Genomic DNA, 22,500 nt, shown 5'->3' with positions numbered 1-22,500 from the left:
TGAGTTTCCTCTCGGTGTGTGAGGCGAGAGAAAGTCAACTCTCCCCTCAGAGTCCCGGACGTCTTTAATCTAACTGGCTTTGTGCTCTACAGAGAAATAAAGCAACACACTTTTAAAAATAAAAAAAACAACCAACGACAATTTAAAATAAAGAACATTCATATAGAGGAACCACGTGACAGTGCTTGATTTTTTTGGTGATTTTTTTTTTTCTAGCATGCAACTTGTAGCAGGCAAAGTGCAGAAACAGGATCAACAAAGTAAAACACTTAATTTACAGACGGCAGTGGAGACAGTGTTCAGTCCGTGTCCGGTCAAACTAAACGTGAAGTAGGGCCGGGCAATACATCCCATAATATACCAATATCGTGATATGAGGCGAGATATCGTCTGAGATTTTAGATACTGATTTCTTTTTCTAAGCTTTTTCTAAGCTTAGACATTATAGTGGGTGTTAAACGGCCTGTGAGCGCATAATGATTAAAAATACTTCTAACGTGAAAGTGGATTTGCGTGATCCATAAAGCAGAGTGTTACGTTTAAAAGCCAAAAGGGTCGATTTGCAAATTTTGTAAATAGGTTTTTAACATTAATTAGACAATCTAAACGTTGGTATTAAGCCGTTTGAAGGACAGACATCTTTTCAGATTCAATGGGCGCTTTCACACCGCAGTACTTTTCCCACAAAGGTTCATGAGTTCATCAGAACTCTTTAGTTCTGATGAACTAAGTACAGATCACGTTCACACCGGAATAAGTCCCTGGGGGTGGATTAGGCAAATGAAGCCGCTGACGTCACTTCTTCTTCTTCTGCTTTGGGTTTACTGGCAGGCCGCAAACAACTTCACGGCGTATACTGCCGCCCAAAATTCCCGGCCGGAAGTCCCCGGAGTTGGGGAGTTCCGAGTAAATCTCCAGAACGCCGACACCTCCTCATCTCCACCGCTCCCATGTTTTATTTTGTGTTGCCATAAGTTAGTCTCTCTGCGTTTCTGCGCTGGGCTAATGCTAATAATGCTAATGCGAGGATAATAAAATGGTGGTTTCACAACACTTTTTTTGAGTTTTACGGGGCGTGGTTTGCAATCCGCCCAGCCAATCAGGAATATAGCTCTTTTCTCACAAGAGAGCCGCATGAGAGTCCCTGCTCTCTAGCAGGGACGGAAAAGGGGGTAAAAAGGTTCTCATGAACTCATTTTAGTTCCAGCTCTTTTTGGTGTGAACGCGACATTTCGGAACTATATCGGAACTAAAGTGGGAAAAGTACTGCGGTGTGAACGCGGCTATTATTTGGAGTTATTCGAATCACCAGACCGCTCTTCCATTATTTGTCTTTACTTTCTTAGTCATTAAATGCACATTACTGCTAATTATCTGTTGAGAAAATCTCATTGAGTAAATATTTAGTGAACCCACCGTAGTACGATATCGTCACATTATCGGTATTTGGTCAAACATATCACGGTATCAGATTTCCCGACATCGCCCAGCCCCACATGACGGAGGGAAGTATCCGGTCGCTTTTCCAAACATGATGATGGTCTTAAATGAGTTGAAGCTTTTTAGGAGGAATGCAAAATGTGTGCAATTTATTTACTTATAATAATACTCTCATAATTGTTTCTCTTGGTCCCTGAGCTTTCAAGTATTTTTGATTAGTAATTCATTCCTTATATATCATTTCAATTCACATCTTGACTCTACGGGGAAGGCCTGCTCATGATAAGTGCTACCAAAAGATTTCCCACAATGCTGTGCCTTTTCCCGCAATAACAGTCCTGCTCGGACCTTTTTACCCGCTATAATTGAGGAAGAATTTAGGCTTTTTATTTAATTGTGCTTAGCACATATGTCTCCGTAAAATAGAAGTGCTACTGTTCCCCACAGATCGCTCTGCGGGGTCTTGTGCTCATTTAGTGTTCACTACCTTTGGATTCGATGTAAGGTTTATACAGGGGAGCCCGGGTCATAACAGATCCACATGTTTGTGTGGGGGGGACGGGGACGTTATGACTGAATGTAAACAGTATGTGTTGGGGGGCATGGAGGGTCTCAGGTCCTGATGGGGGGTCTCAGATCCTGATAGAGGGTCTCAGATCCTGATAGAGGGTCTTAGAGCCTGATGGAGGGTCTCAGAACCTGATGGAGGGTCTCAGAGCCTGATGGAGGGCCTCAGATCCTGATGGAGGGTCTCAGGAGGGTCTCAGGTTCTGATGGAGGGTCTCAGAGCCTGATGGAGGGTCTCAGGTTCTGATGGAGGGTCTCAGAGCCCGATGGAGGGTCTCAGATCCTGATGGAGGGTCTCAGGTCTTGATGGAGTGTCTTAAGAACCTGATGGAGGGCCTCAGATCCTGATGGAGGGTCTCAGGAGGGTCTCAGGTTCTGATGGAGGGTCTCAGAGCCTGATGGAGGGTCTCAGATCCTGATGGAGGGTCTTTAGAGCCTGATGAGGGTCTCACAGCCCCGTCACGTACATCTCCATGCCGTCGTTGAAGGTGAAGATGGTGGTGGTGCTGGAGGTGTTCGAGCCCTGCTTCAGGTCCCCGATGCTCTCGTACAGGTTCTCCCCCGGCAGCAGCAGGGCTTTGGCTTGCTGCAGGTGGGGGGGGGGCTGCTGCTGCGTGGGCGGGGGAGGTGGCGGCTGCTGCTGCTGCAAAGGCTGCTGGGACTTCTTCCTCCGTGGTCTCAGGGTGGCGCAGGTGTTGGGCGGCCTCTCTCTCTTCCAGGCCGCGTCCAGGTTCTCGTAGGCCAGGTCGCACTCCTCCGTGCCGATGGACTCGTAGCAGTGGTCGTCCAGCGCCCCGATCCGACCCTCCGGCAGGGCCCACGTCTGCGGCTTCACAACAACACTGAACCCGCCGTCCCGATCCCTGTCCCGGTCCCCCCGACCCAGGGTCCGGAAGCCAGGGTTTCCTGGAGGAGACCCCGGCACCGCTCGCTTCTTCTTCCCAGGTTTACACACCTTCGAGTACATCTCCGCCACCTGAGAAGAAAATGAAAGTTACGTATGAAACTACGGTTTTATGAATCCTGGATGAGCGCCAGAGGCACTGGATACCTTCTGTCTCGCGCACGCGCAGGACGAGTATTTATGTCAACAAGTCACGTGTGACCTCGCATGATCCCGGAAAGCATAAGTTCCGTTGTTGTGAATGAGTTCAGTCCTATGGAATATTGTCGCGGGAACACGGGATTCCGAGTGACTAAGAACTCTGGCGGTCATCCAGGATTCATAGAACCGTAGCTTCATTCGTAACTTTCGTTCTATTTCATCCTTACTGACCGCCAGAGGATGACTTATATCAACAGAGTAACAAGGAAACCCAGTACCCACCTTATAGGGATGGACTAGGTGGACTCTGCAGGAGGACCACACCCAATGGCATAAGAGTTATGACCTCTCCTCCCCCCCTCCTGATGGGGGGGTCAAACCTTAGGGAGGAACGCTGTGTTCGGCCACAAAGTGACACCTGTTCCACCTCAGACACGAGCTGTTCACGGACGAAGGCCTGCAGCTCACTTACAAGCTCTGCTGTGGCAAGGCTTCAAAGGGAGGCGAGCATAGGGCGTCCAGCACCAAGGGCCGGTCCCATGTAGGAGTCCTTACGCTGCGTTCACATCGGACGCCAAGCGTAAGGATGAGGATGTTTGGGGGCGGCGTGATTACATGTAAAGTCAATGCAGAGACGCGAACAGAAGCAAATTCGCTCCGACGGCGAGCATGAAGCGGTGGACGCGGCGCGAATCACGCGATTGAGGCGATTGAATGGGGCCGCGTCAAACGCGAGCGTCAAATTCACCTGACGCTTTCTCGCGGAAGACAATCAGCGGTGAGGATCTCAGCCTGCCGTCACTGACGTTCAATCTCCACTCAGAAAAAAAGCAATTTAAGGTTTTCGCCTGCCGTCTGTCTGCAGACTTGTCAAAGCATTAATTCATGGTTTTTACTAACTTAGGGTTTAACTTAACTTCCCTAACTCTTATCAGTATGTTGTTACTTCGGCATCATTTAGAAACGTGTATTACAATTTATTCACGGTAAAATATGTTCATTTTGTTTTGTTTGTTGATGTTCAGCGCGTCTTGGTTGAATGATGCGAGTAAACACAGCTGGCAGCCGCGGTGAAACTCGAGTGTTTAGAGCGAAGTGAATATTCGCATTGCGTCCAGTGTGAACGCAGCATTAGGACGTTCGGGGGGCGCAGCCTCAGGGCTCCCCTTAAGAAGAGGGATACCAGCCTGTGGCTCCCCACTGTGTTGTTGTCAACCCTTGCATGTTGAGATGAGGTAGCAGCCACATACACCCTGACGGTAGCGGGACACCGGCCGTCATCCAGGAGGGACCGCAGGAACTCAAAGATAGTAGGCACCGAGCGATGCACTGGGTCCTCGTTTCGCCATTGGCACCAGTCAGAAAATAGTTTCCACCTGTTTGCGTACTGTATATGAGCAGACGGTGCCCTGGCATTGAGAATAGTCCTCTTGACAGGCTCTATGCCAGGGGTACTGAAATACAAATCTTAAAGGTCCAACATTTTTTTTTCAATAAGACAAAGGTCCGTTTATTACGGTCATTCAAACTTTTAAACAATTACAACAAGATTCTTAACACAAGGTTGCAAAAACAAAAATAATCTTTATGCAGCAGTTTTGATTGTTATTGTGTCTGTGCTTGATCCCTCAGGGTCGCAGTGTAAGAGCTGCAGTTATGAATAAAGGCAGCTGCACCCTCTTTCATTCAGCATTCCCATTAGTGCTTTATAAATGTCTTCCCCCTTGTGTGTCCACTGAGGTTCGTCAGGCCCAACACATCTTCAACAAACTCCCCCTTTGCCTCATCATAAAAACTCACTAACCCAGCAACTGAGCATTGTCAGTGGACTCATCCACAGCTAAGGAAATGCACTGTGCATTTGTATTCCATCACAAAGCTGATTAATCAAATCACCAGCCAGTGTTTCTGTTCTTCTGGTTGCTGTGGAATCTGAGAGGGGGATTTGCTTGATTTGACCTGTTATTTCCTCTTATTGTTTGCCTTCAAACATGGTCTCCATCACTTCAGTCATGCATTATTTTATACTTCAGTTATGATCCAGTGGAAAGCCCTTACCTACTGGCCTAGTTCAATCAAAGTGGTTACTTTCTTTTGGCTGGGCAGTGTAGTTTTACACACCGTCTGATTTGACTTTCTCAGGACTTAAAACAGTTTTTTGGGGGCAGACCCCCACAAAGAAAAAAGATATTTACACACGTCAGGTCATCTTCTTAACAGTTTTGTATGCTCATCCGTGAGCAGAGCATCAAGTTGACATGTCTATTACAGCTGAATGCCGCGATTACCATGTTGTTCAGCAAAACGCCTCTCAAACGTATTAAGATCCAAAGCTTTAGTGCGTTTTGATTCAATGCTGAGTTCAGCCACACTGACAGGCTCTTCTCTGTCATTGCAGACCGCACCTCATTCCTTCAGTACTTGGATCTGAATGCTTCTCGTTTTGCGCCGTACCGTTCAAATGAAATCGCCGCCAATCATATTTCCACGCTCGCGCCAGGGCCGGGGGAGGGGCTACAAGACGTGCGTCTTGTGCTGCATTCACTTGCACTCGGACATTAGAGACTTTCTCTCATAAATGTCCGATGAGCCACAACTTTTCTTTCAAAACAAAGCTGCCAACTGGGGTGGCTATTTTGAGGGTAGCAGTTGCCCCCCCATGCCACCCCAGTAGGTGAAACTAGGCTACTACTACAGTACAGATGCAACTAGATGAGCTGTTAACTCTCGCTCTGACTTTTTTTAAACACGCATTTTTTGCACCCGCATTCCGCGAAGACCCGCCCTACTGTGCCTCGGATTCGCAGACTGTTGGTGGGGGAAAAAAACACTGACGGGATGCTGAATGTGATTGGACCAATGCGTTGACAGACACACACAGACAGTGGAACAGTCGGACATGCAGAGCGCTGTTTGCAGTGGACATAGCGGAACATTTTGACTCGTTGCGTTGTGGCGATGTCTCGCAGATAACACATATGAAAAGTATAATTTGCTCAGAGTCCAGAGACAGTTGTGGTTCGGTCCGGATCCGGACCGGAGTCCGGACTTTGAGGATGCCTGCTCTATGCAGTCGCTCAGCAGCGGGTCGGGCCCTCCAGTGGCAAGACCCACAGCTGAAGGCGGCAGGGGTCGGGATGTCACATCCGACCCTCCAGCTGAGGGGAGGTCCTTCCTGTTGGGGAGGAGGAGGAGGAGGAGGAGGAGGAGGAGGAGGAGCGTCCGTCGGTCCGGGGCTCCTGAGAGTCCGAACGGTGAAGACCGCGGTTCTCTCCCTTGGGAGGGACAGCTCGTCGCAGCCTTCGGAGGGCAAGTTGCGTTTAACCCTCAGCTCCAACAGACGTGATCATAAGGCTACAGATAGCGATGAGCTTGAATGATCAAATCTCGATAGCTTTGCCTGGCTTCTGCTCTCAGAGTAGTAGCCTGCGCAGCGAGAAGATGAAAAAGGACTGAACTCGTTGACAACATCAGAACTTATGCTTTCCGGGGTCATGCGAGGTCACATGTGACTTTGTTGACATAAATACTCGACCTGCGCATGCACGAGACAGAAGATATCCAGTGCTAAGCACTGCCTCTGGCGGTCAGAAAGGATGAAATAGAAACTCACTGAGAACACCCACTGTAGGAAAGACAAGGACGGACATTTGGGAATACTCATTAATATTATTAATAAGAGCTAAAGGTCTCCTCTTATACTCTTTTCATCAATATAGTACAGGTCTCAGATATATACAGAGGCTGTCTCTGATTGGCTGAAACACCAAGCAGATCATTGCAGCATTACCAGGGTGTCCGCGCGGTAGTAAAAGGTAGTAAAAGGTAGTAAAAAGAATCTACCCAAATTAAGGCCCTTGAAAGGTAGTAAAAGGTAACAAACGCAATTTGACTTGGTAGTAATTTTTTTAAAACTCTGCCTCAATATATAATGAGTTTCCATTGTTTGCTTATTATTTGTGTCTGCATGTTTGAATTTCATCTAGCCTACGTAGTTTAAAAATATATACGGTGCTAACAGGACCTGAGTGAGGCGTAGTTGATAGCAATGACGTAGAGGTAACCTGTGTGGACTTCATAGCCTATCAGCGACGCTTACAACATTTTCCGCCTTTTTCCAACAATTGACGTTAGCAGAGCCGCCTTTTGCCACAGTTGCAGTCTACTTTTTCTGATGTTAGCAAATTCGAGCAAATTTAGTGTGAAATGGGGAAGTGCAAGTTTTCGCAATTATGGGTTGATGACCCCTTATATAAAGACTGGCTTAAACCCGTCATAGGAAATGACCGTGAAGCATTTTGCAGTGTCTGCAAAAAAACTATAAATGTTACCTGGAACGGCATTACTGCTATCAAGTCCCACAGTGGATCGGCTATACACCAGCAGCGGCTTCGGGTGAGGGGGGGACAGCTGCCGATTTCGTTGTTTTGCGATGCTAGCAGCAGCACCACACAGATCGCGGCAGATCATGCCAACTTATCAGCAACAGTCGCACCACCTCGGCAGCAAACCAGTGCCACCAGCACCACCACGGCTGCGATAGCCAAACAGCAGACGTTACCGCCACAAACATCAGCCCTCAGGGCTGAGGTTCTCTGGTGCCTGAACACAGCAGCTAACCATCATTCATTCAATTCGAATGAGGGCATTGGGGAATTGTTCGAAAACATGTTCACTGACTCCGACATAGCCAAAAGTTTTGTTTGTGGCAAAGATAAGACATCGTATATCCTTGGATTTGGCATTGCTCCACATTTTAAGAAGCTTCTTATAAATAGCATCAATGCTTCTGGGCCATATGTTGTCATGTTTGACGAGTCTCTGAACCAGTCCGCCAAGAAGAAGCAAATGGATATTCACGTTCGGTTCTGGAGAGATGACCGCGTGACGTCTTCATATTTTGGGTCACAGTTTCTTGGACATGCAAGGGCTGAAGACTTGCTGCAAAGCATTAAAGTGAGTTGATATTTTCTTGTTTGTTCTTTCTTATTGTCGTTATATGCCCATTTGAAAATGTTTATGTCATAGTTAGCCTAAGCTTTAGCCTACACGACGTGTGTGTCGGGTGTGTTTTGTGACCCTGCAAGGCGATATCAGTCGCTTTGCGCTCAATGCTATTTTGAGAAAATCCACGGTAAACAAACATCCGGGTTAAAATGTTGAATTTCATGTTTTCGCATAATTTGACAGTATACAGTCTACATATCATTTCATATCGTGGACAAATCACGGAAAAACATACGTTTTGACTGTTAAGCCCGGTGAAGATGCAACACATTAGCAGTCATACCATTTGTCAACGCCGCTTAAAAAGGTGATTTTCTCCTCTTCTAGCATTATCATGACAGGAGAACCATGCCACTTTGGATACAGTTATCTTAACGATTGTTCTAGCAATAGCCTCAATATACATATCGTTGGAAAGCTTAGTTTATGGCCGTTCATATGAGAACAATAACTTAGTTTTGTACATTTTACCAAAGCGACTGGTTTCGCCTTGCAGGGTCACATTTTGATGAAGGATTTGGTTAATATTTCTGAAAGATGCATACTGGTACTACAAAGGGGGAAACACGTTTGACTTATACTTACTGGCACTGTATTTACTGTCTATCTATTGTCTATTTTATGAATAACCAAAAACCACAGGACAGATTAAAATTTTCAATAAACTTTGTTTTTTGTGACAATTCACAGGAATGTGTTGCACAACTCAACTTGAGACACCTGCTGTCTGTCAGTATGGATGGCCCAAATGTCAACTTCAAGCTGCTGAAGCTCCTTCAGAACGAACATTCAGAGCTTCATGGGGATGCACAACTCATCAGTGTTGGCAGTTGTGGCTTGCACACCCTCCACAATGCCATGAAGGCAGGATTCGCAACATGGCAGGTAGACAAACTGTTGCGAGCTATGCACTACATCTTCCACAATGTTCCTGCCCGTAGAGAAGATTACACCGCCACCACAGGATCTTCTACCTTTCCCCGATCTTTCTGTGGCCACAGATGGGTGGAAAATGTCCCTGTGGCTGAGAGAGCTGTCGACATTTGGCCTGTGCTTTTAACATATGTTGATGCTGTTCAGAAGAAAAAGGTGACAAACCCAAACACGGCGTCATATGATATCATTTTGGCAGCACGGGATGATAATTTGATAATTCCAAAGCTCCAGTTCTTCTTGTCAGTTGCACGAAGCTTCAACCCCTTCCTGACCAAATATCAGACCGACGAGCCTGTGCTGCCCTTTTTTGCTAAAGATCTGAAAGAACTCCTGATGGTAAGAAATGTAATTCCTGTAGAGTAACTGTCTTTAGTTGAATGTGATTAAACTGTATCAGTTGACAGGTGTGACTTGATTGCTAACAGTTTTTGTTGTTCTTTTAAGGCTTTACTGCGGCGATTTGTTAAAAGGGAACTTATACAGGACCGAAGCCCACTGCAACTTATCACAATCCAGGTGTCTGAGGAGAAGAACTGGGTGGCTCTGAAAAATGTGGACATCGGCCTGGGTGCTGAATCTGCCATCAAGGTAATTACTGCAGATACTTTCAATGTCATACATGAAATGTGCTGTCGGCACAAATAAATAGTTACTTCGAACTATTAGGGTAGAAAATGAATGAGTAACATTGGGCATTATTTAACCACCTCTGTGGTAAGCAATATAGCTATCGTAATTGTGTGGTTGTTAATGGTTATCTTTCAAACTTCAGTGGTCTTCACCACCAGGCCTTTGGCATTGAGGCTTAAACTGAACCACAGCCATGAGGATATACCAAACCTCTTTCTCACTCTGGTTAAATTGTTAGGATTGTTTTAAATGTGTAACTTGTCATAGTTTAATTTCCAATCATAGCAGTGAATGTTTATGCATCCTGAACTCATCGTGAACTATACTCACATATCCCATCACTCCCCCACCCACCCACCCACACACACACACCCACACCCACACCCACACCCACACACACACACACACACACACACACACACACACACACACACACACCCAGAGAGCAGACAACCAACATCTTTTCCCCACAGGTTTTACACAAGTATCTCTATATATGTGACAAATAAATATCCTTGTATGAACATTAATGTTCTCTATTTGTTAGGCCCTTCAGAGCAAACCAGGAGGCAAGATAGGGGAGCTCTCTCTGCTAACCTTCAGGAAAGAATGTTTGCAGTGCCTTGTTAAGGTTGTCATGAAATTGCAAGACAAATCCCCCCTAAAGGTTCCAATGGTTAGGCACATTGCATGCCTTGATCCCACACAAATCCACCAAGAACCGGAGTGGTGCATCAAGCAAATGAAGAGTGTAGTGCAGACATTCCTTCAGGGAAAGAGATTGACAGGTGGCATTCCAGCTGGTAAGAAAAAATACAGTATGTCTAGGGACAGGGAAGGTCATTCAAATGAAGGCCATGTTCTAAGGGTGTTCTACTTTGAAATGTACTTAAATGTCATTAATGATTATGTTTTTGTCAATATTGTAGGTGATGTTATCATTCAACAGTTCGAATCGTTGACCTCTGTGGAAGGACGGGATGAACGTTTCCTGGCTTTCAAGCCACTGAAGGACCGCCTTGATGTGTTCTTCTACACAACCCTCAGCAGGCCTTACCCTGACTTGCTGCAGTTTTGCCAGAGTCTCCTCCTTCTTTCCCATGGCCAAGCCACTGTGGAAAGAGGATTTTCAGTGAACAAAGAGGTGGAGACATGCAATCTCCATGACCGCACACTGGAATCACTGAGACTAGTTTGTGACAGGATCAACAGTTGTGGTGGTGTTTTGAAAGTGCCCCTCACAAAGGAGCTCCTTGCCTCTGCCTCATCAGCTAGATCCCAGTACAGACTGTACCTTGACAGTGAAAAGAAAAAGAGAGAGAGTGCTGCCCATGCTCTGAGGAGGAAGGCAGTGGGGGAGGAGCTTCTGGACCTCAGAAGACAGGAAGAGGTACTTCGCCGTGTTTGTCACTCACTGGAAAAGGACGCGGACAAGTTGGCCGAGCAGGCTGAGGGAAAGGCTGGGTCCAAAATGGCTGAACTGATAATCAAGTCCAATACCCTTCGCAGAAGGCAGAAAGAAAAAAAAGAAGAGCTCTGCAAATTGGAGAAAATAATTGAAGATAAGTCCTCACAACTGAGACTTCTGTGACTGTACACCCCTCACAGTTATTGTTTTAAATGTTTCTCTTAGATACAATGTAGATTGCAACAACTGCACACAGGCACACCCACAGACGAATGCAGGCACACGCACACACAAACACACACACACACGTACACCCCTACAGTTATTGTTTTAAATGATTCACTTAGATACAATGTAGATTGCAACAACAACAACATCCATACAAAGGCGCACCCACAGACATGTGCATACATGCACTCCTCACACACGTTATTGTGTTTAAATATGGTGAATGTTATATTGAAGCAGATCTTTGAAAGCTGTAGTCCTCAGAGCATATTGTTCATTAAAGTTATTTATTTGATTGATTTTCAATTTTTTTCATTAATACGCATTATTAATACGCACCTGTGTGTGTGTGTGTGTGTGTGTGTGTGTGTGTGTGTGTGTGTGTGTGTGTGTGTGTGTGTGTGTGTGTGTGTGTGTGTGTGTGTGTGTGTGTGTGTGTGTGTGTGTGTGTGTGTGTGTGTGTGTGTGTGTGTGTGTGTGTGTGTGTGTGTGTGTGTGTGTGTGTGTGTGTGTGTGTGTGTGTGTGAGAGAATGCGTGTTTGTGAGTAAGTGTGTGTGATGTGACACTTTATTATTAATATTTATGGTTGTTAAGTGATATGTGTTTAAGAAGTGTCAAGGTTATTACTCACTTTATTAGGGCTAAGGGTCAACTCAACACTACAAAAAAAAACACAATTGACAATGACAATACTTAATGATCACAATTAAACATTAGTGTACCTGATATGTATGACGGGTGTGACAGTGTCACACTAATACCTTATAATTAGTAGTCCAAAAAGGGCTGCTGCTTGATGTCGTGTTGGTAGTAAAAAATATTGTGGAGGTAGTAAAAAAGGTAGTAAAAGGTAGTAAATTCATCTCTATGAATCCTGCAGATACCCTGATTACCCATAATCCCCTCTGTTTCAGCCCTGTTTCCAAAGTGCTGATTCTCTGTCTGTTACTTTAGATGAAAATAAGGAGCCCCTCCCCACGCCCCTCTGAGAGAGATTTGGCTACAAAGAACTCACTGGTGTCTAGGAGGAGATTCAGGTGATTTTTATGATGTCATAACGATTTTTTGTCTTGTGTAACCATTAGCCAATCAGCAACCAAGGTAACTATATGTTCTTATTCACAGCCACACATAACAGTATCGTAGGAAAATAAGAGAAACACAAAAACGTACAAAAAAATTCCCACTTAACGGAAAGAAACCAAACAACACATGAACAAGGAAAAGTGCAACATCTGAGTCCTAATGGAGAAGAAAGCGACGCATAATAATAATAACAAGTGGCTTACACACGGTAATACATTCAGTGTGATTTTGAGGTGTACTGTCCCTTTAACAGATAAAGCGTGTTGATGCTCAGACTCACCACAGCAGCAGACGGCTGGATATTCTCCACCGTGTGAGCAGCCAGCGGTCCCAGGGCCTTATTTTGGTGCATGAGCATCTCCTCTTCCTCCGGAGGCTTCCAGATGTACTGCTCTCCGTTGCCCATAAACATCACCTCCTGTCAACAGAATCAGGGCACAGCTCGTCACACGGTCACCAGGACTTGGGAATAAACAACGTGCATTTTAAAGAACAGACCAGATGGGATTCATAACAGACAAATGAGCCTCTGTAAACATGCAGAGAAATGTCCAATATCTTGTTCTCTCAACAAAAACCCATTCTCCCTATTACCGGGGAAACACCAGAGGAGATACAAAAAGATTCCTATCTATTTCTGGTCATTAGAAAAGAGATCATCAAACAAATGACAAGGAATTGTCTAAAAGAGAATAACTCAGTAAACTCACAATGGAAGAACTTAGTAAATGAAATCTATGTAACGGAGGAAACAACTAGATTAGAAACCAAATGCATATCTTTGAGGAAAGGTGGGAGGAATGGGTCAGTATAGAACAATATAGTGAATATAATGAATGTGTACCTGAGTATTCATAATGTATTCATTCTTTTATTTGTAATGTTATTAATACTATTATGTTATTGTGTCTTTTCTGATTTGTCATCTGTTATGTATTTAATCTATGTACTGAGGTGTGTTTATTCTGTTATGCATGCTTTGTGAATATCTTCTTAAAATGCGAATAAAAATAAGACAAGACTTTATTTATCCCGAATACTAAAATAAACACAGCAGCATAATAATAAAACTGTACACTATATCCCAGCTCTCAGATATATACAGAGCCTGTCTCTGATTGGCTGAAACACCAAACAGATCATTGCAGCATTACCCATAATCCCCTCTGTTTCAGCCCTGTTTCCAAAGTGCTGATTCTCTGTCTGTTACTTTAGATGAAAATAATGAGAGACATGAGGAAGAGGGGACACATGTTGATGAAGAAGAGACATGAAGAAGAGGGGACACATGTTGATGTAGAAGAGACATGGAGAAGAGGGGACACATGTTGATGTAGAAGAGACATGAGGAAGAGGGGACACATGTTGATGAAGAAGAGACATGAAGAAGAGGGGACACATGTTGATGTAGAAGAGACATGAAGAAGAGGGGACACATGTTGATGTAGAAGAGACATGAAGAAGAGGGGACACATGTTGATGTAGAAGAGACATGAAGAAGAGGGGACACATGTTGATGTGGAAGAGACATGAAGAAGAGGGGACACATGTTGATGTAGAAGAGACATGAAGAAGAGGGGACACATGTTGATGTAGAAGAGACATGAAGAAGAGGGGACACATGTTGATGTAGAAGAGACATGAAGAAGAGGGGACACATGTTGATGTAGAAGAGACATGAAGAAGAGGGGACACATGTTGATGTAGAAGAGACATGAAGAAGAGGGGACACATGTTGATGTGGAAGAGACATGAAGAAGAGGGGACACATGTTGATGTAGAAGAGACATGAAGAAGAGGGGACACATGTTGATGTGGAAGAGACATGAAGAAGAGGGGACACATGTTGATGTTGAAGAGACATGGAGAAGAGGGGACACATGTTGATGTAGAAGAGACATGAGGAAGAGGGGACACATGTTGATGTAGAAGAGACATGAAGAAGAGGGGACACATGTTGATGTAGAAGAGACATGGAGAAGAGGGGACACATGTTGATGTAGAAGAGACATGGAGAAGAGGCGACACATGTTGATGTAGAAGAGACATGAGGAAGAGGGGACACATTCTGATGTAGAAGAGACATGGAGAAGAGGGGACACATGTTGATGTAGAAGAGACATGAAGAAGAGGGGACACATGTTGATGTAGAAGAGACATGGAGAAGAGGGGACACATGTTGATGTAGAAGAGACATGAAGAAGAGGGGACACATGTTGATGTAGAAGAGACATGAAGAAGAGGGGACACATGTTGATGTAGAAGAGACATGGAGAAGAGGGGACACATGTTGATGTAGAAGAGACATGGAGAAGAGGCGACACATGTTGATGTAGAAGAGACATGAGGAAGAAGGGACACATGTTGATGTAGAAGAGACATGAAGAAGAGGGGACACATGTTGATGTAGAAGAGACATGGAGAAGAGGGGACACATGTTGATGTGGAAGAGACATGAAGAAGAGGGGACACATGTTGATGTAGAAGAGACATGAAGAAGAGGGGACACATGTTGATGTTGAAGAGACATGGAGAAGAGGGGACACATGTTGATGTAGAAGAGACATGAGGAAGAGGGGACACATGTTGATGTAGAAGAGACATGGAGAAGAGGGGACACATGTTGATGTAGAAGAGACATGGAGAAGAGGGGACACATGTTGATGTAGAAGAGACATGGAGAAGAGGGGACACATATTGATGTAGAAGAGACATGGAGAAGAGGGGACACATATTGATGTAGAAGAGACATGAAGAAGAGGGGACACATGTTGATGTAGAAGAGACATGGAGAAGAGGGGACACATGTTGATGTAGAAGAGACATGAAGAAGAGGGGACACATGTTGATGTAGAAGAGACATGAGGAAGAGGGGACACATGTTGATGTAGAAGAGACATGGAGAAGAGGGGACACATGTTGATGTAGAAGAGACATGAAGAAGAGGGGACACATGTTGATGTAGAAGAGACATGGAGAAGAGGGGACACATGTTGATGTTGAAGAGACATGGAGAAGAGGGGACACATGTTGATGTGGAAGAGACATGGAGAAGAGACATGGAGAAGAGGGGACACATGTTGATGTTGAAGAGACATGGAGAAGCGGGGACACATGTTGATGTTGAAGAGACATGGAGAAGAGGGGACACATGTTGATGTAGAAGAGACATGGAGAAGAGGGGACACATGTTGATGTAGAAGAGACATAAGGAAGAAGGGACACATGTTGATGTAGAAGAGACATGGAGAAGAGGGGACACATGTTGATGTAGAAGAGACATGGAGAAGAGGGGACACATGTTGATGTAGAAGAGACATAAGGAAGAAGGGACACATGCTGATGTAGAAGAGACATAGAGAAGAGGGGACACATGATGATGTAGAAGAGACATGAAGAAGAGGGGACACATGTTGATGTAGAAGAGACATGAAGAAGAGGGGACACATGTTGATGTAGAAGAGACATGGAGAAGAGGAATTTGCACAATAGGGGACCTTTAATGTAAATATTAACAGTATTAACAGTATTTAGTCGTGCAAAAACACGTAGTGGCAGATCGTAATTGCACGTTGTTATAGAACATTATTAATAATCATAATGTTATCAATAAACATGCTGAGTGAGCATTACACTCGTGCTAGATTTCCATGCAGCGAGGAGGAGGTTTTCCCTGGAAGGTGAGGCTGTGAGGAAGCATGTGCTCAGTTTCAACATGTTGCATCATCCACAGAGCAGACAGCCAACACGTGTTAGTCTGTGAACTGTGTGCGTGTTACTGAACCCGGGTCACAGAACAAAGTGTAACCTGCTGGTCTCCTACGGGGCACACACAGCCTGTTCATCCACTATAAAAACAGGACAGACTTTGAACATATGGAGGACGGGACACCGCTGAGAGCAGGACAACATATATAACTATCGGACACGTGATCACGTCTCCCTGCCCAGACTGCTAAGTAGGTGCTAACAAATCACCTGCACAGTGGAGATAAATGCAGAGAAAACTGCAGCGTTGGCACAATTACAACCGTGAAGATCACCTGCAGCTTCGACAGGGACGCTCTCCACTGTACCTGGAAAACATATGAATGCGGTACACACGATACTGACAAAGAACTACAGCGGAATCAATCATGACATGTCAATGCAGCCGGAAACATGAATCTAACCCCGACAATCAGGGCGAACATTTGACCGAGAACTCAGACACTGGGTATCTTCACACTATAAGACTCAATGCAGATGTTGGACCGATCAGATTAGATATTGGGCTCATCATTTTTTACACGTGGTGCAATCAATTAAAATCAATGCTTAATGATGTAATATAATTTAAACACAGTAATTGTATAACTGTTTTATTGTGAAAACATTTCCGGTTAGCATTCACCTGTGGTTTAAGTTTATTTTGAAAAGCTATTCCGGAAGTGATCTCCGAAGTACCAACAGTAAGCTTGACTTCCGGCTTTAACAAAAACGTCGTTAAAATGCATTAAATAAAAAGTCATGAAAGAGACTATGAGGAGAAAAGGCGTGTGAAGTTATGTAATGAATGTACAACGTCTAAAACCTCTGTTATGCGCGATAACGGACATTGAAGACCGAGGTGGGAGGTCCCCCTGCATGCCAACCGGCACGTGAGGAGGAGCCAACGGAGGATACATAACCAGCGCGAGAACACAGCTGTGTGCTCCCGACTACCTTCTGTCTGATTCATTACCACGCTATTTAATTAAAGTAACCAATCTGACCTTTCTCAGAGACTCCATTGTCTCTTACATTTTAAGCTTCTCTCCTGGGACGCGGGAACAACGGACAAAGCTAATAGTGGCCAATATAAGATTCCAGTCTGAACCGGTCACTGTCCTGAACCAAAGAACAACAACAAAGACGTCAAACACGGCACTCTGTCGTACAAACGTAAACATGGAGGGCACCAAACTCGGCTTTTACCGTTTCATTTGCTACTTGATCTGCAGTAGAGAGCAGATGATAATGTGCACATTGAGATAAAGGGACGATTTATTTTGTTTCAGCTTCTTGTGGAGCTCTGACTGTTACAAACTGCTTTGATATGGAGGTGTGTGTGTAATCGTAGCCAGGAGAGGTTGGATGATGTTTTAGCTTATTTCCTGGACCTGGCCTTGTTCTTCTGTGGCAAAGATTTATTTCGATATGCTTTGAAACACAGACCAGTAACGTAAACCTGCGTCTGATTGAGGACCAAACAACAAATTGGTCCAAGAATGTCAAAGATCAGATTCCAAAAACATGAATGGGCTGATTTGTGTGCCGTTTTAAAGAACTAACTCCGCCTTCAAACAAATGGATCGTTGTGTTCATATCTCACTTGTACCTAAAGCAACACAGCCAGTAATTCTTCAGTAGAGTCACAAGGCATCACCTCAAGTCTTAAATCTGCTTTGTGTGATCCTGTCAGACCTCTGGAGAACCACAAGAAACCCAAATCAGCCGTTAACTTTTCATCTCCCCCTCCAGCAAACACTCCTTCACCTCCTTCATCCCATGAAACTGAACGTTACGACATCTGTCCCGGCCGATCGCAAACAAGATGGGTTGTTATTGCCTTTGTTTCGAGTGACATCGAACACAAGGTCACCAACAGCATGTGGCAACGTTCCCTCTTTCCAATACTGACCAGGTTGTGTGAGAATCTGGTGCCATTCAGGTTACATACAGACAGTGTTGTGAAGTAAATAATAACATACGTGTAAATGAAATCAGTTACAGAAACACATGAAGTCTCTGCAACCAGACTGGCTCTATTCATTTGGCTTCATGCTATCACATTTTGAGCTACGTTTCTTATTGTTTCTCTAGGTTGGTTTAGCATTTTCGAAATCAAACTAATGTGCATTTGTTTAAGAGACTAGCCGACCACATCGTGACCGTGATGTCGGACAAGATCAACTTTGAGAGAACAATTAAACCATCAATCCTGACCCCTTCAATAAGAAGGAGGTTGAAATGTTACTTTAACACAAATAGCCAAATGTTAGAACCAACTTTAGCTCAGAGACAATTTACTTTACTGAAACAATCTTAACATAAGGTCCACTTACTAGCTTTTCCACTTTCAACTGCATCTCATGGTCTTCATCGGCGTATGGAGTTTGCCCACTTGTCATGGAGATGAGATGCAGCTGAAAGCGCTAAACAAAAGTTTTTGGTAAGTGCACCTTGTCCTTCATTTGTATAGCACTTTATGGAATCTGAACACTGTGAAATGTTTTGGAAAATACTGAATGTCCTCTTCCAACATGAGAGTCACATGATATCAAAGGTATCCCAACTAGCTGTGAACATGACAGGATGTGTGATTACCTAGAAGAGCATCAGGACTGTTTGAGGCATATGATAGCTATGTGATTAACATGATGATTCAGCCTCTATGGAGAGAGACATATGACAAGCATGATCATTTCTGACGTGGAGCTAATCTGAAGTAAACATTGAATACTGCTTTCTATTCCTCCATCTTGGGACTGTGGAACTCCCTCTCTTGGATATCAGCATGTGAAGGACACTGTTCAGGAACTAGTTGATGCTCTGTATGTGATGACTACTTCCATTCTGGAGAGGATCACAGATACATGGATCCTGAGACTGAAGCTCAAACCTGGCTGCTACGTATATCTTGAGAAATGTTTTCGATCTCTCTGAGTCCGTACACACAAACTGAAAGTATGACAATGAAGTTGACTTTGACATTTGACTATGTGTGTGTACCAACCTTTGGGAATGCGGGCACGTTGAAGGCGTCCTGGTTCCTGCGGGGCAGCTTGGTGCTGTGGGGGTGAGTGGGGTGAGGGGGGGGGGGAGCAGGGTGAGACGGGGGGGGGTGTCTCTGCTGAGGCACCGGCGCCTCCGCCATGTCCGTCCCGCTGTCTCTCTTCTGCGGCGCCTTGTCCGCCTTCCTCAGCTTCCGGACGCAGGCGTACTCAGCGGTCTCAGGAGGAGGAGGAGCGGGCTGCATGACCTCAGAGTCGGGCATCCCTCCCTCAGCGTCTCCGTCGGGGTCCGGAGGCGCCGGGGTGTTGGCGGGCACAGCGGGGGGGGCCGGGGTGTCCGTCTGCCCGGCCCTGCCTACCATGGCGTACAGGGCATCGTCAGTACGAGCAGCGACCTCTGAGTAAGTGTGCTCCCCGTCCTCAGCCCCGGGGGGGATCTGGGGGAGCTGCCTGCCTTGAGAACGAACCAGAGTTAGACCTGCCGGGCAGCAGCAGAAGGTCCAGACTGAGGACCCAGCGTTGCCAGATACGGGACGGAACTATCCTCACAGAGGTTTAACTTGATTAGATTTAGACTTAAAACTGCTACCTCCGTGAACATTTCTTCCAAATGTTTGATGGATAGATTTTGACTTAAGTTATTTATGTGGATCATAACCACCTGTAGAACCAGTAGGCGTTAATATCTAATTTTACAGAACAACTATTTGACAAGCCTAGAACTATACCAACATATGTTTTTTTAGTAGTATTCCGTGAAAAAGGTCCATAAGTCCATCTGTCAGACAATATTTGTAATACTCCTCTAAAGCAGGAGCTGCAGAAATTAATCCTTAAACCTAGAAATTACTTAGCATTTCAGCGCTTCCTGTTCTGTTTCTTAAAGTCAATGGTTTTTGGAATTATATTCCCTAAACAAGGTCTATGATTAACAAAAGCTGGAAGATTTTAACGTTTGTACTACGATAAGATACGTTAGTATTTTTCCTACTGGGAATTTGTATGTCTTATTAATGGCGATTGCTAACAAGCAGAGATGCGGGAAGGTATTTTGAGTGGGGGTGCTGAGGTGCTGGACTCCAGTGAACACTATTACGGGCACTATAGAGCACGCACAAGAAAACTCCCCACACGCAAACACACAGTAAACCCGCGACTGTTACAATGAAGGCTCGATAATCAGCTCACGGCATATAGGCAGGGGTAAAGTGCTATTTTTTACGAGTGGGGAGCTGACCTCACCTCCTCTAGGGGGTCCGGGGGGATGCTCCCCCGGGAAGATTTTTTGGCATCAATCTGGTGCACTTTGAGAACAACATTAAGAGATCTATGGATACATCTCTCAACACCCAGATGAAACACAACTGTAAGCAGATGTTCTTTTTCTTTATGGATATTTTACAAATCACTCCCCTTTCAAACTGTATTCTTGTTTTACTACCATATAGTATTTCATAACTGTTTTTCCTTTATTCTGTTATTTTTTTTATAACTATAATGATCATATGCCGTGTGCCGCGGAAATAATCTTTTGAATAATTTGTGACCAAACCGTTTGAGACCCAGTGAGATAACTTAAACTAAAGTTAACTATCTAAACACTCAGAGAGTCCTTTAGCTCACCTGAGTCTCTCAGTCTGAGAGGAGAGGACTCTCCTCCAGCTTGTTGTGGAACAAACAGCTCCGTATGTCCGTTATTGCAGCTAGCTAACCAGATGCTAACAACACGGTCCCTGCTGCTGGCACCGGTCCCTCTCTCTCTCTCTCTCTCCCCCTCTCTCTCTCTCTCTCTCTCCCTCTCTCTCTCACACACACTTATGCGCTATTTCCGCACACACACACAGAGCCGAGCTTGAATGACACAAGCACACTTTTATTTCCATGCAACTCTCTGATTGGTCTGGTGTCTTGCCTCTGTTGCATTCACTGAACACGGGAAATTACAGTACTGTCGTCCTCTCTAGTGTCTTGATGAGGTTCACGTAAAGCACAGTTAGTGTATTATATTATTGAGGTAGAATTGTCCGGGGCTACAGAAAACACATTCGGGGCAGGCCAAAATATCATTTTACCAACAATGTGGAATTTATCGGCTCCATATTACACATATTATGCACAGCAGGAGCAGCAATAACCGTCAAATAATAATTCAGACAGGGGAGCTCCGCACCCCCTGCCTGCCGCTAGGGGGTGCTGCAGCGCCCTCAGCACCCCCCTTCCCGCGCCCATGCTAACAAGTGTCTTAATGAGACGACCAAAAGTCATCACGCCCAACATTTAGCTTAGCGGTGGTGACGTGAAGTCATGTGACCGTGCTGTAGTTCCTTTATAGCCCAACATTAGCCACCTTTAGCTTAGCGGTGGTGACGTGAAGTCATGTGACCATGCTGTAGTTCCTTTATAGCCCAACATTAGCCACCTTTAGCTTAGCGGTGGTGACGTGAAGTCATGTGACTGTGCTGTAGTTCCTTTATAGCCCAACATTAGCCACCTTTAGCTTAGCGGTGGTGACGTGAAGTTATGTGACCGTGCTGTAGTTCCTTTATAGCCCAACATTAGCAACCTTTAGCTTAGCGGTGGTGACGTGAAGTCATGTGACCGTGCTGTAGTTCCTTTATAGCCCAACATTAGCAACCTTTAGCTTAGCGGTGGTGACGTGAAGTCATGTGACCATGCTGTAGTTCCTTTATAGCCCAACATTAGCCACCTTTAGCTTAGCGGTGGTGACGTGAAGTCATGTGACCGTGCTGTAGTTCCTTTATAGCCCAACATTAGCCACCTTTAGCTTAGCGGTGGTGACCTGAAGTCCTGTGACCGCGCTGTAGTTCCTTTATAGCCCGACATTAGCCTCCTTTAGCTTAGCTGTTGTGACACGAAGTCATGTGACCGTGCTGTAGTTCCTTTATAGCCCAACATTAGCCATCTTTAGCTTAGCGGTGGTGACGTGAAGTCATGTGACCGTGCTGTAGTTCCTTTATAGCCCAACATTAGCCACCTTTAGCTTAGCGGTGGTGACCTGAAGTCCTGTGACCGTGCTGTAGTTCCTTTATAGCCCAACATTAGCCACCTTTAGCTTAGCGGTTGTGACGTGAAGTCATGTGACCGTGCTGTAGTTCCTTTATAGCCCAATATTAGCCACCTTTAGCTTAGCGGTGGTGACCTGAAGTCCTGTGACCGTGCTGTAGTTCCTTTATAGCCCAACATTAGCCACCTTTAGCTTAGCGGTTGTGACGTGAAGTCATGTGACCGTACTGTAGTTCCTTTATAGTCTAAAGTTAGTTTTTTACTTCTTGAAATTGCATTTAAGATTGGGAAATCCTTGAAGGTATGCTGTGATTATCCTGCTGTATAATAAAGGTTTGCTTATTTTCTGACTCAAATTGAAGCTATACAATTA

At 45.0% G+C, this 22,500-nt stretch overlaps 2 protein-coding genes and 1 long non-coding RNA gene across 7 annotated transcripts in view; 2 read left to right on the top strand and 1 right to left on the bottom strand.

Annotated features, from left to right (window-relative positions):
- Positions 1-13,369, top strand: part of LOC307035691 — a 14,683-nt gene extending 1,314 nt beyond the window's left edge. The window contains exon 2 of the long non-coding RNA XR_013807156.1: positions 12,602-13,369. This is a non-coding gene — a long non-coding RNA (uncharacterized lncRNA). The remainder of the gene's footprint in view (positions 1-12,601) is intronic.
- The window catches only part of LOC307035637 (uncharacterized protein), a 23,252-nt gene continuing 2,912 nt past the window's right edge, over positions 2,161-22,500 (bottom strand). For 2 of the 5 annotated variants that reach the window (XM_079675239.1, XM_079675240.1), the window contains exons 4-7: positions 19,106-19,458; positions 18,435-18,524; positions 12,629-12,766; positions 2,161-2,983 (exon numbers count right to left, since the gene is read on the bottom strand). In XM_079675239.1, the coding sequence (XP_079531365.1) occupies positions 2,456-2,983; positions 12,629-12,766; positions 18,435-18,524; positions 19,106-19,458 (1,109 nt within the window). In that variant the 3' untranslated portion in view covers positions 2,161-2,455. Of the gene's footprint in view, positions 2,984-12,628; positions 12,767-18,434; positions 18,525-19,105; positions 19,558-22,500 lie in introns of all 5 variants that reach the window. The other 3 variants (XM_079675236.1, XM_079675237.1, XM_079675238.1) reach the window with 3 other exon arrangements.
- LOC307035620 (uncharacterized protein) lies at positions 6,840-11,556 on the top strand. The gene is made up of 5 exons (XM_079675203.1): positions 6,840-8,008; positions 8,750-9,331; positions 9,440-9,583; positions 10,173-10,428; positions 10,555-11,556. Exons 1-5 carry the CDS (start codon positions 7,259-7,261, stop codon positions 11,214-11,216), a joined length of 2,394 nt encoding a protein of 797 aa, XP_079531329.1. The 5' UTR covers positions 6,840-7,258; the 3' UTR covers positions 11,217-11,556.

This window comes from Notothenia rossii, assembly GCF_949606895.1.
Source record: "Notothenia rossii genome assembly, chromosome: 4".
Classification (NCBI taxonomy): domain Eukaryota; kingdom Metazoa; phylum Chordata; class Actinopteri; order Perciformes; family Nototheniidae; genus Notothenia; species Notothenia rossii.
The sequence above is the reverse complement of the archived record's forward strand: the minus strand, read 5'-3'. Positions and strand labels throughout refer to the sequence as shown.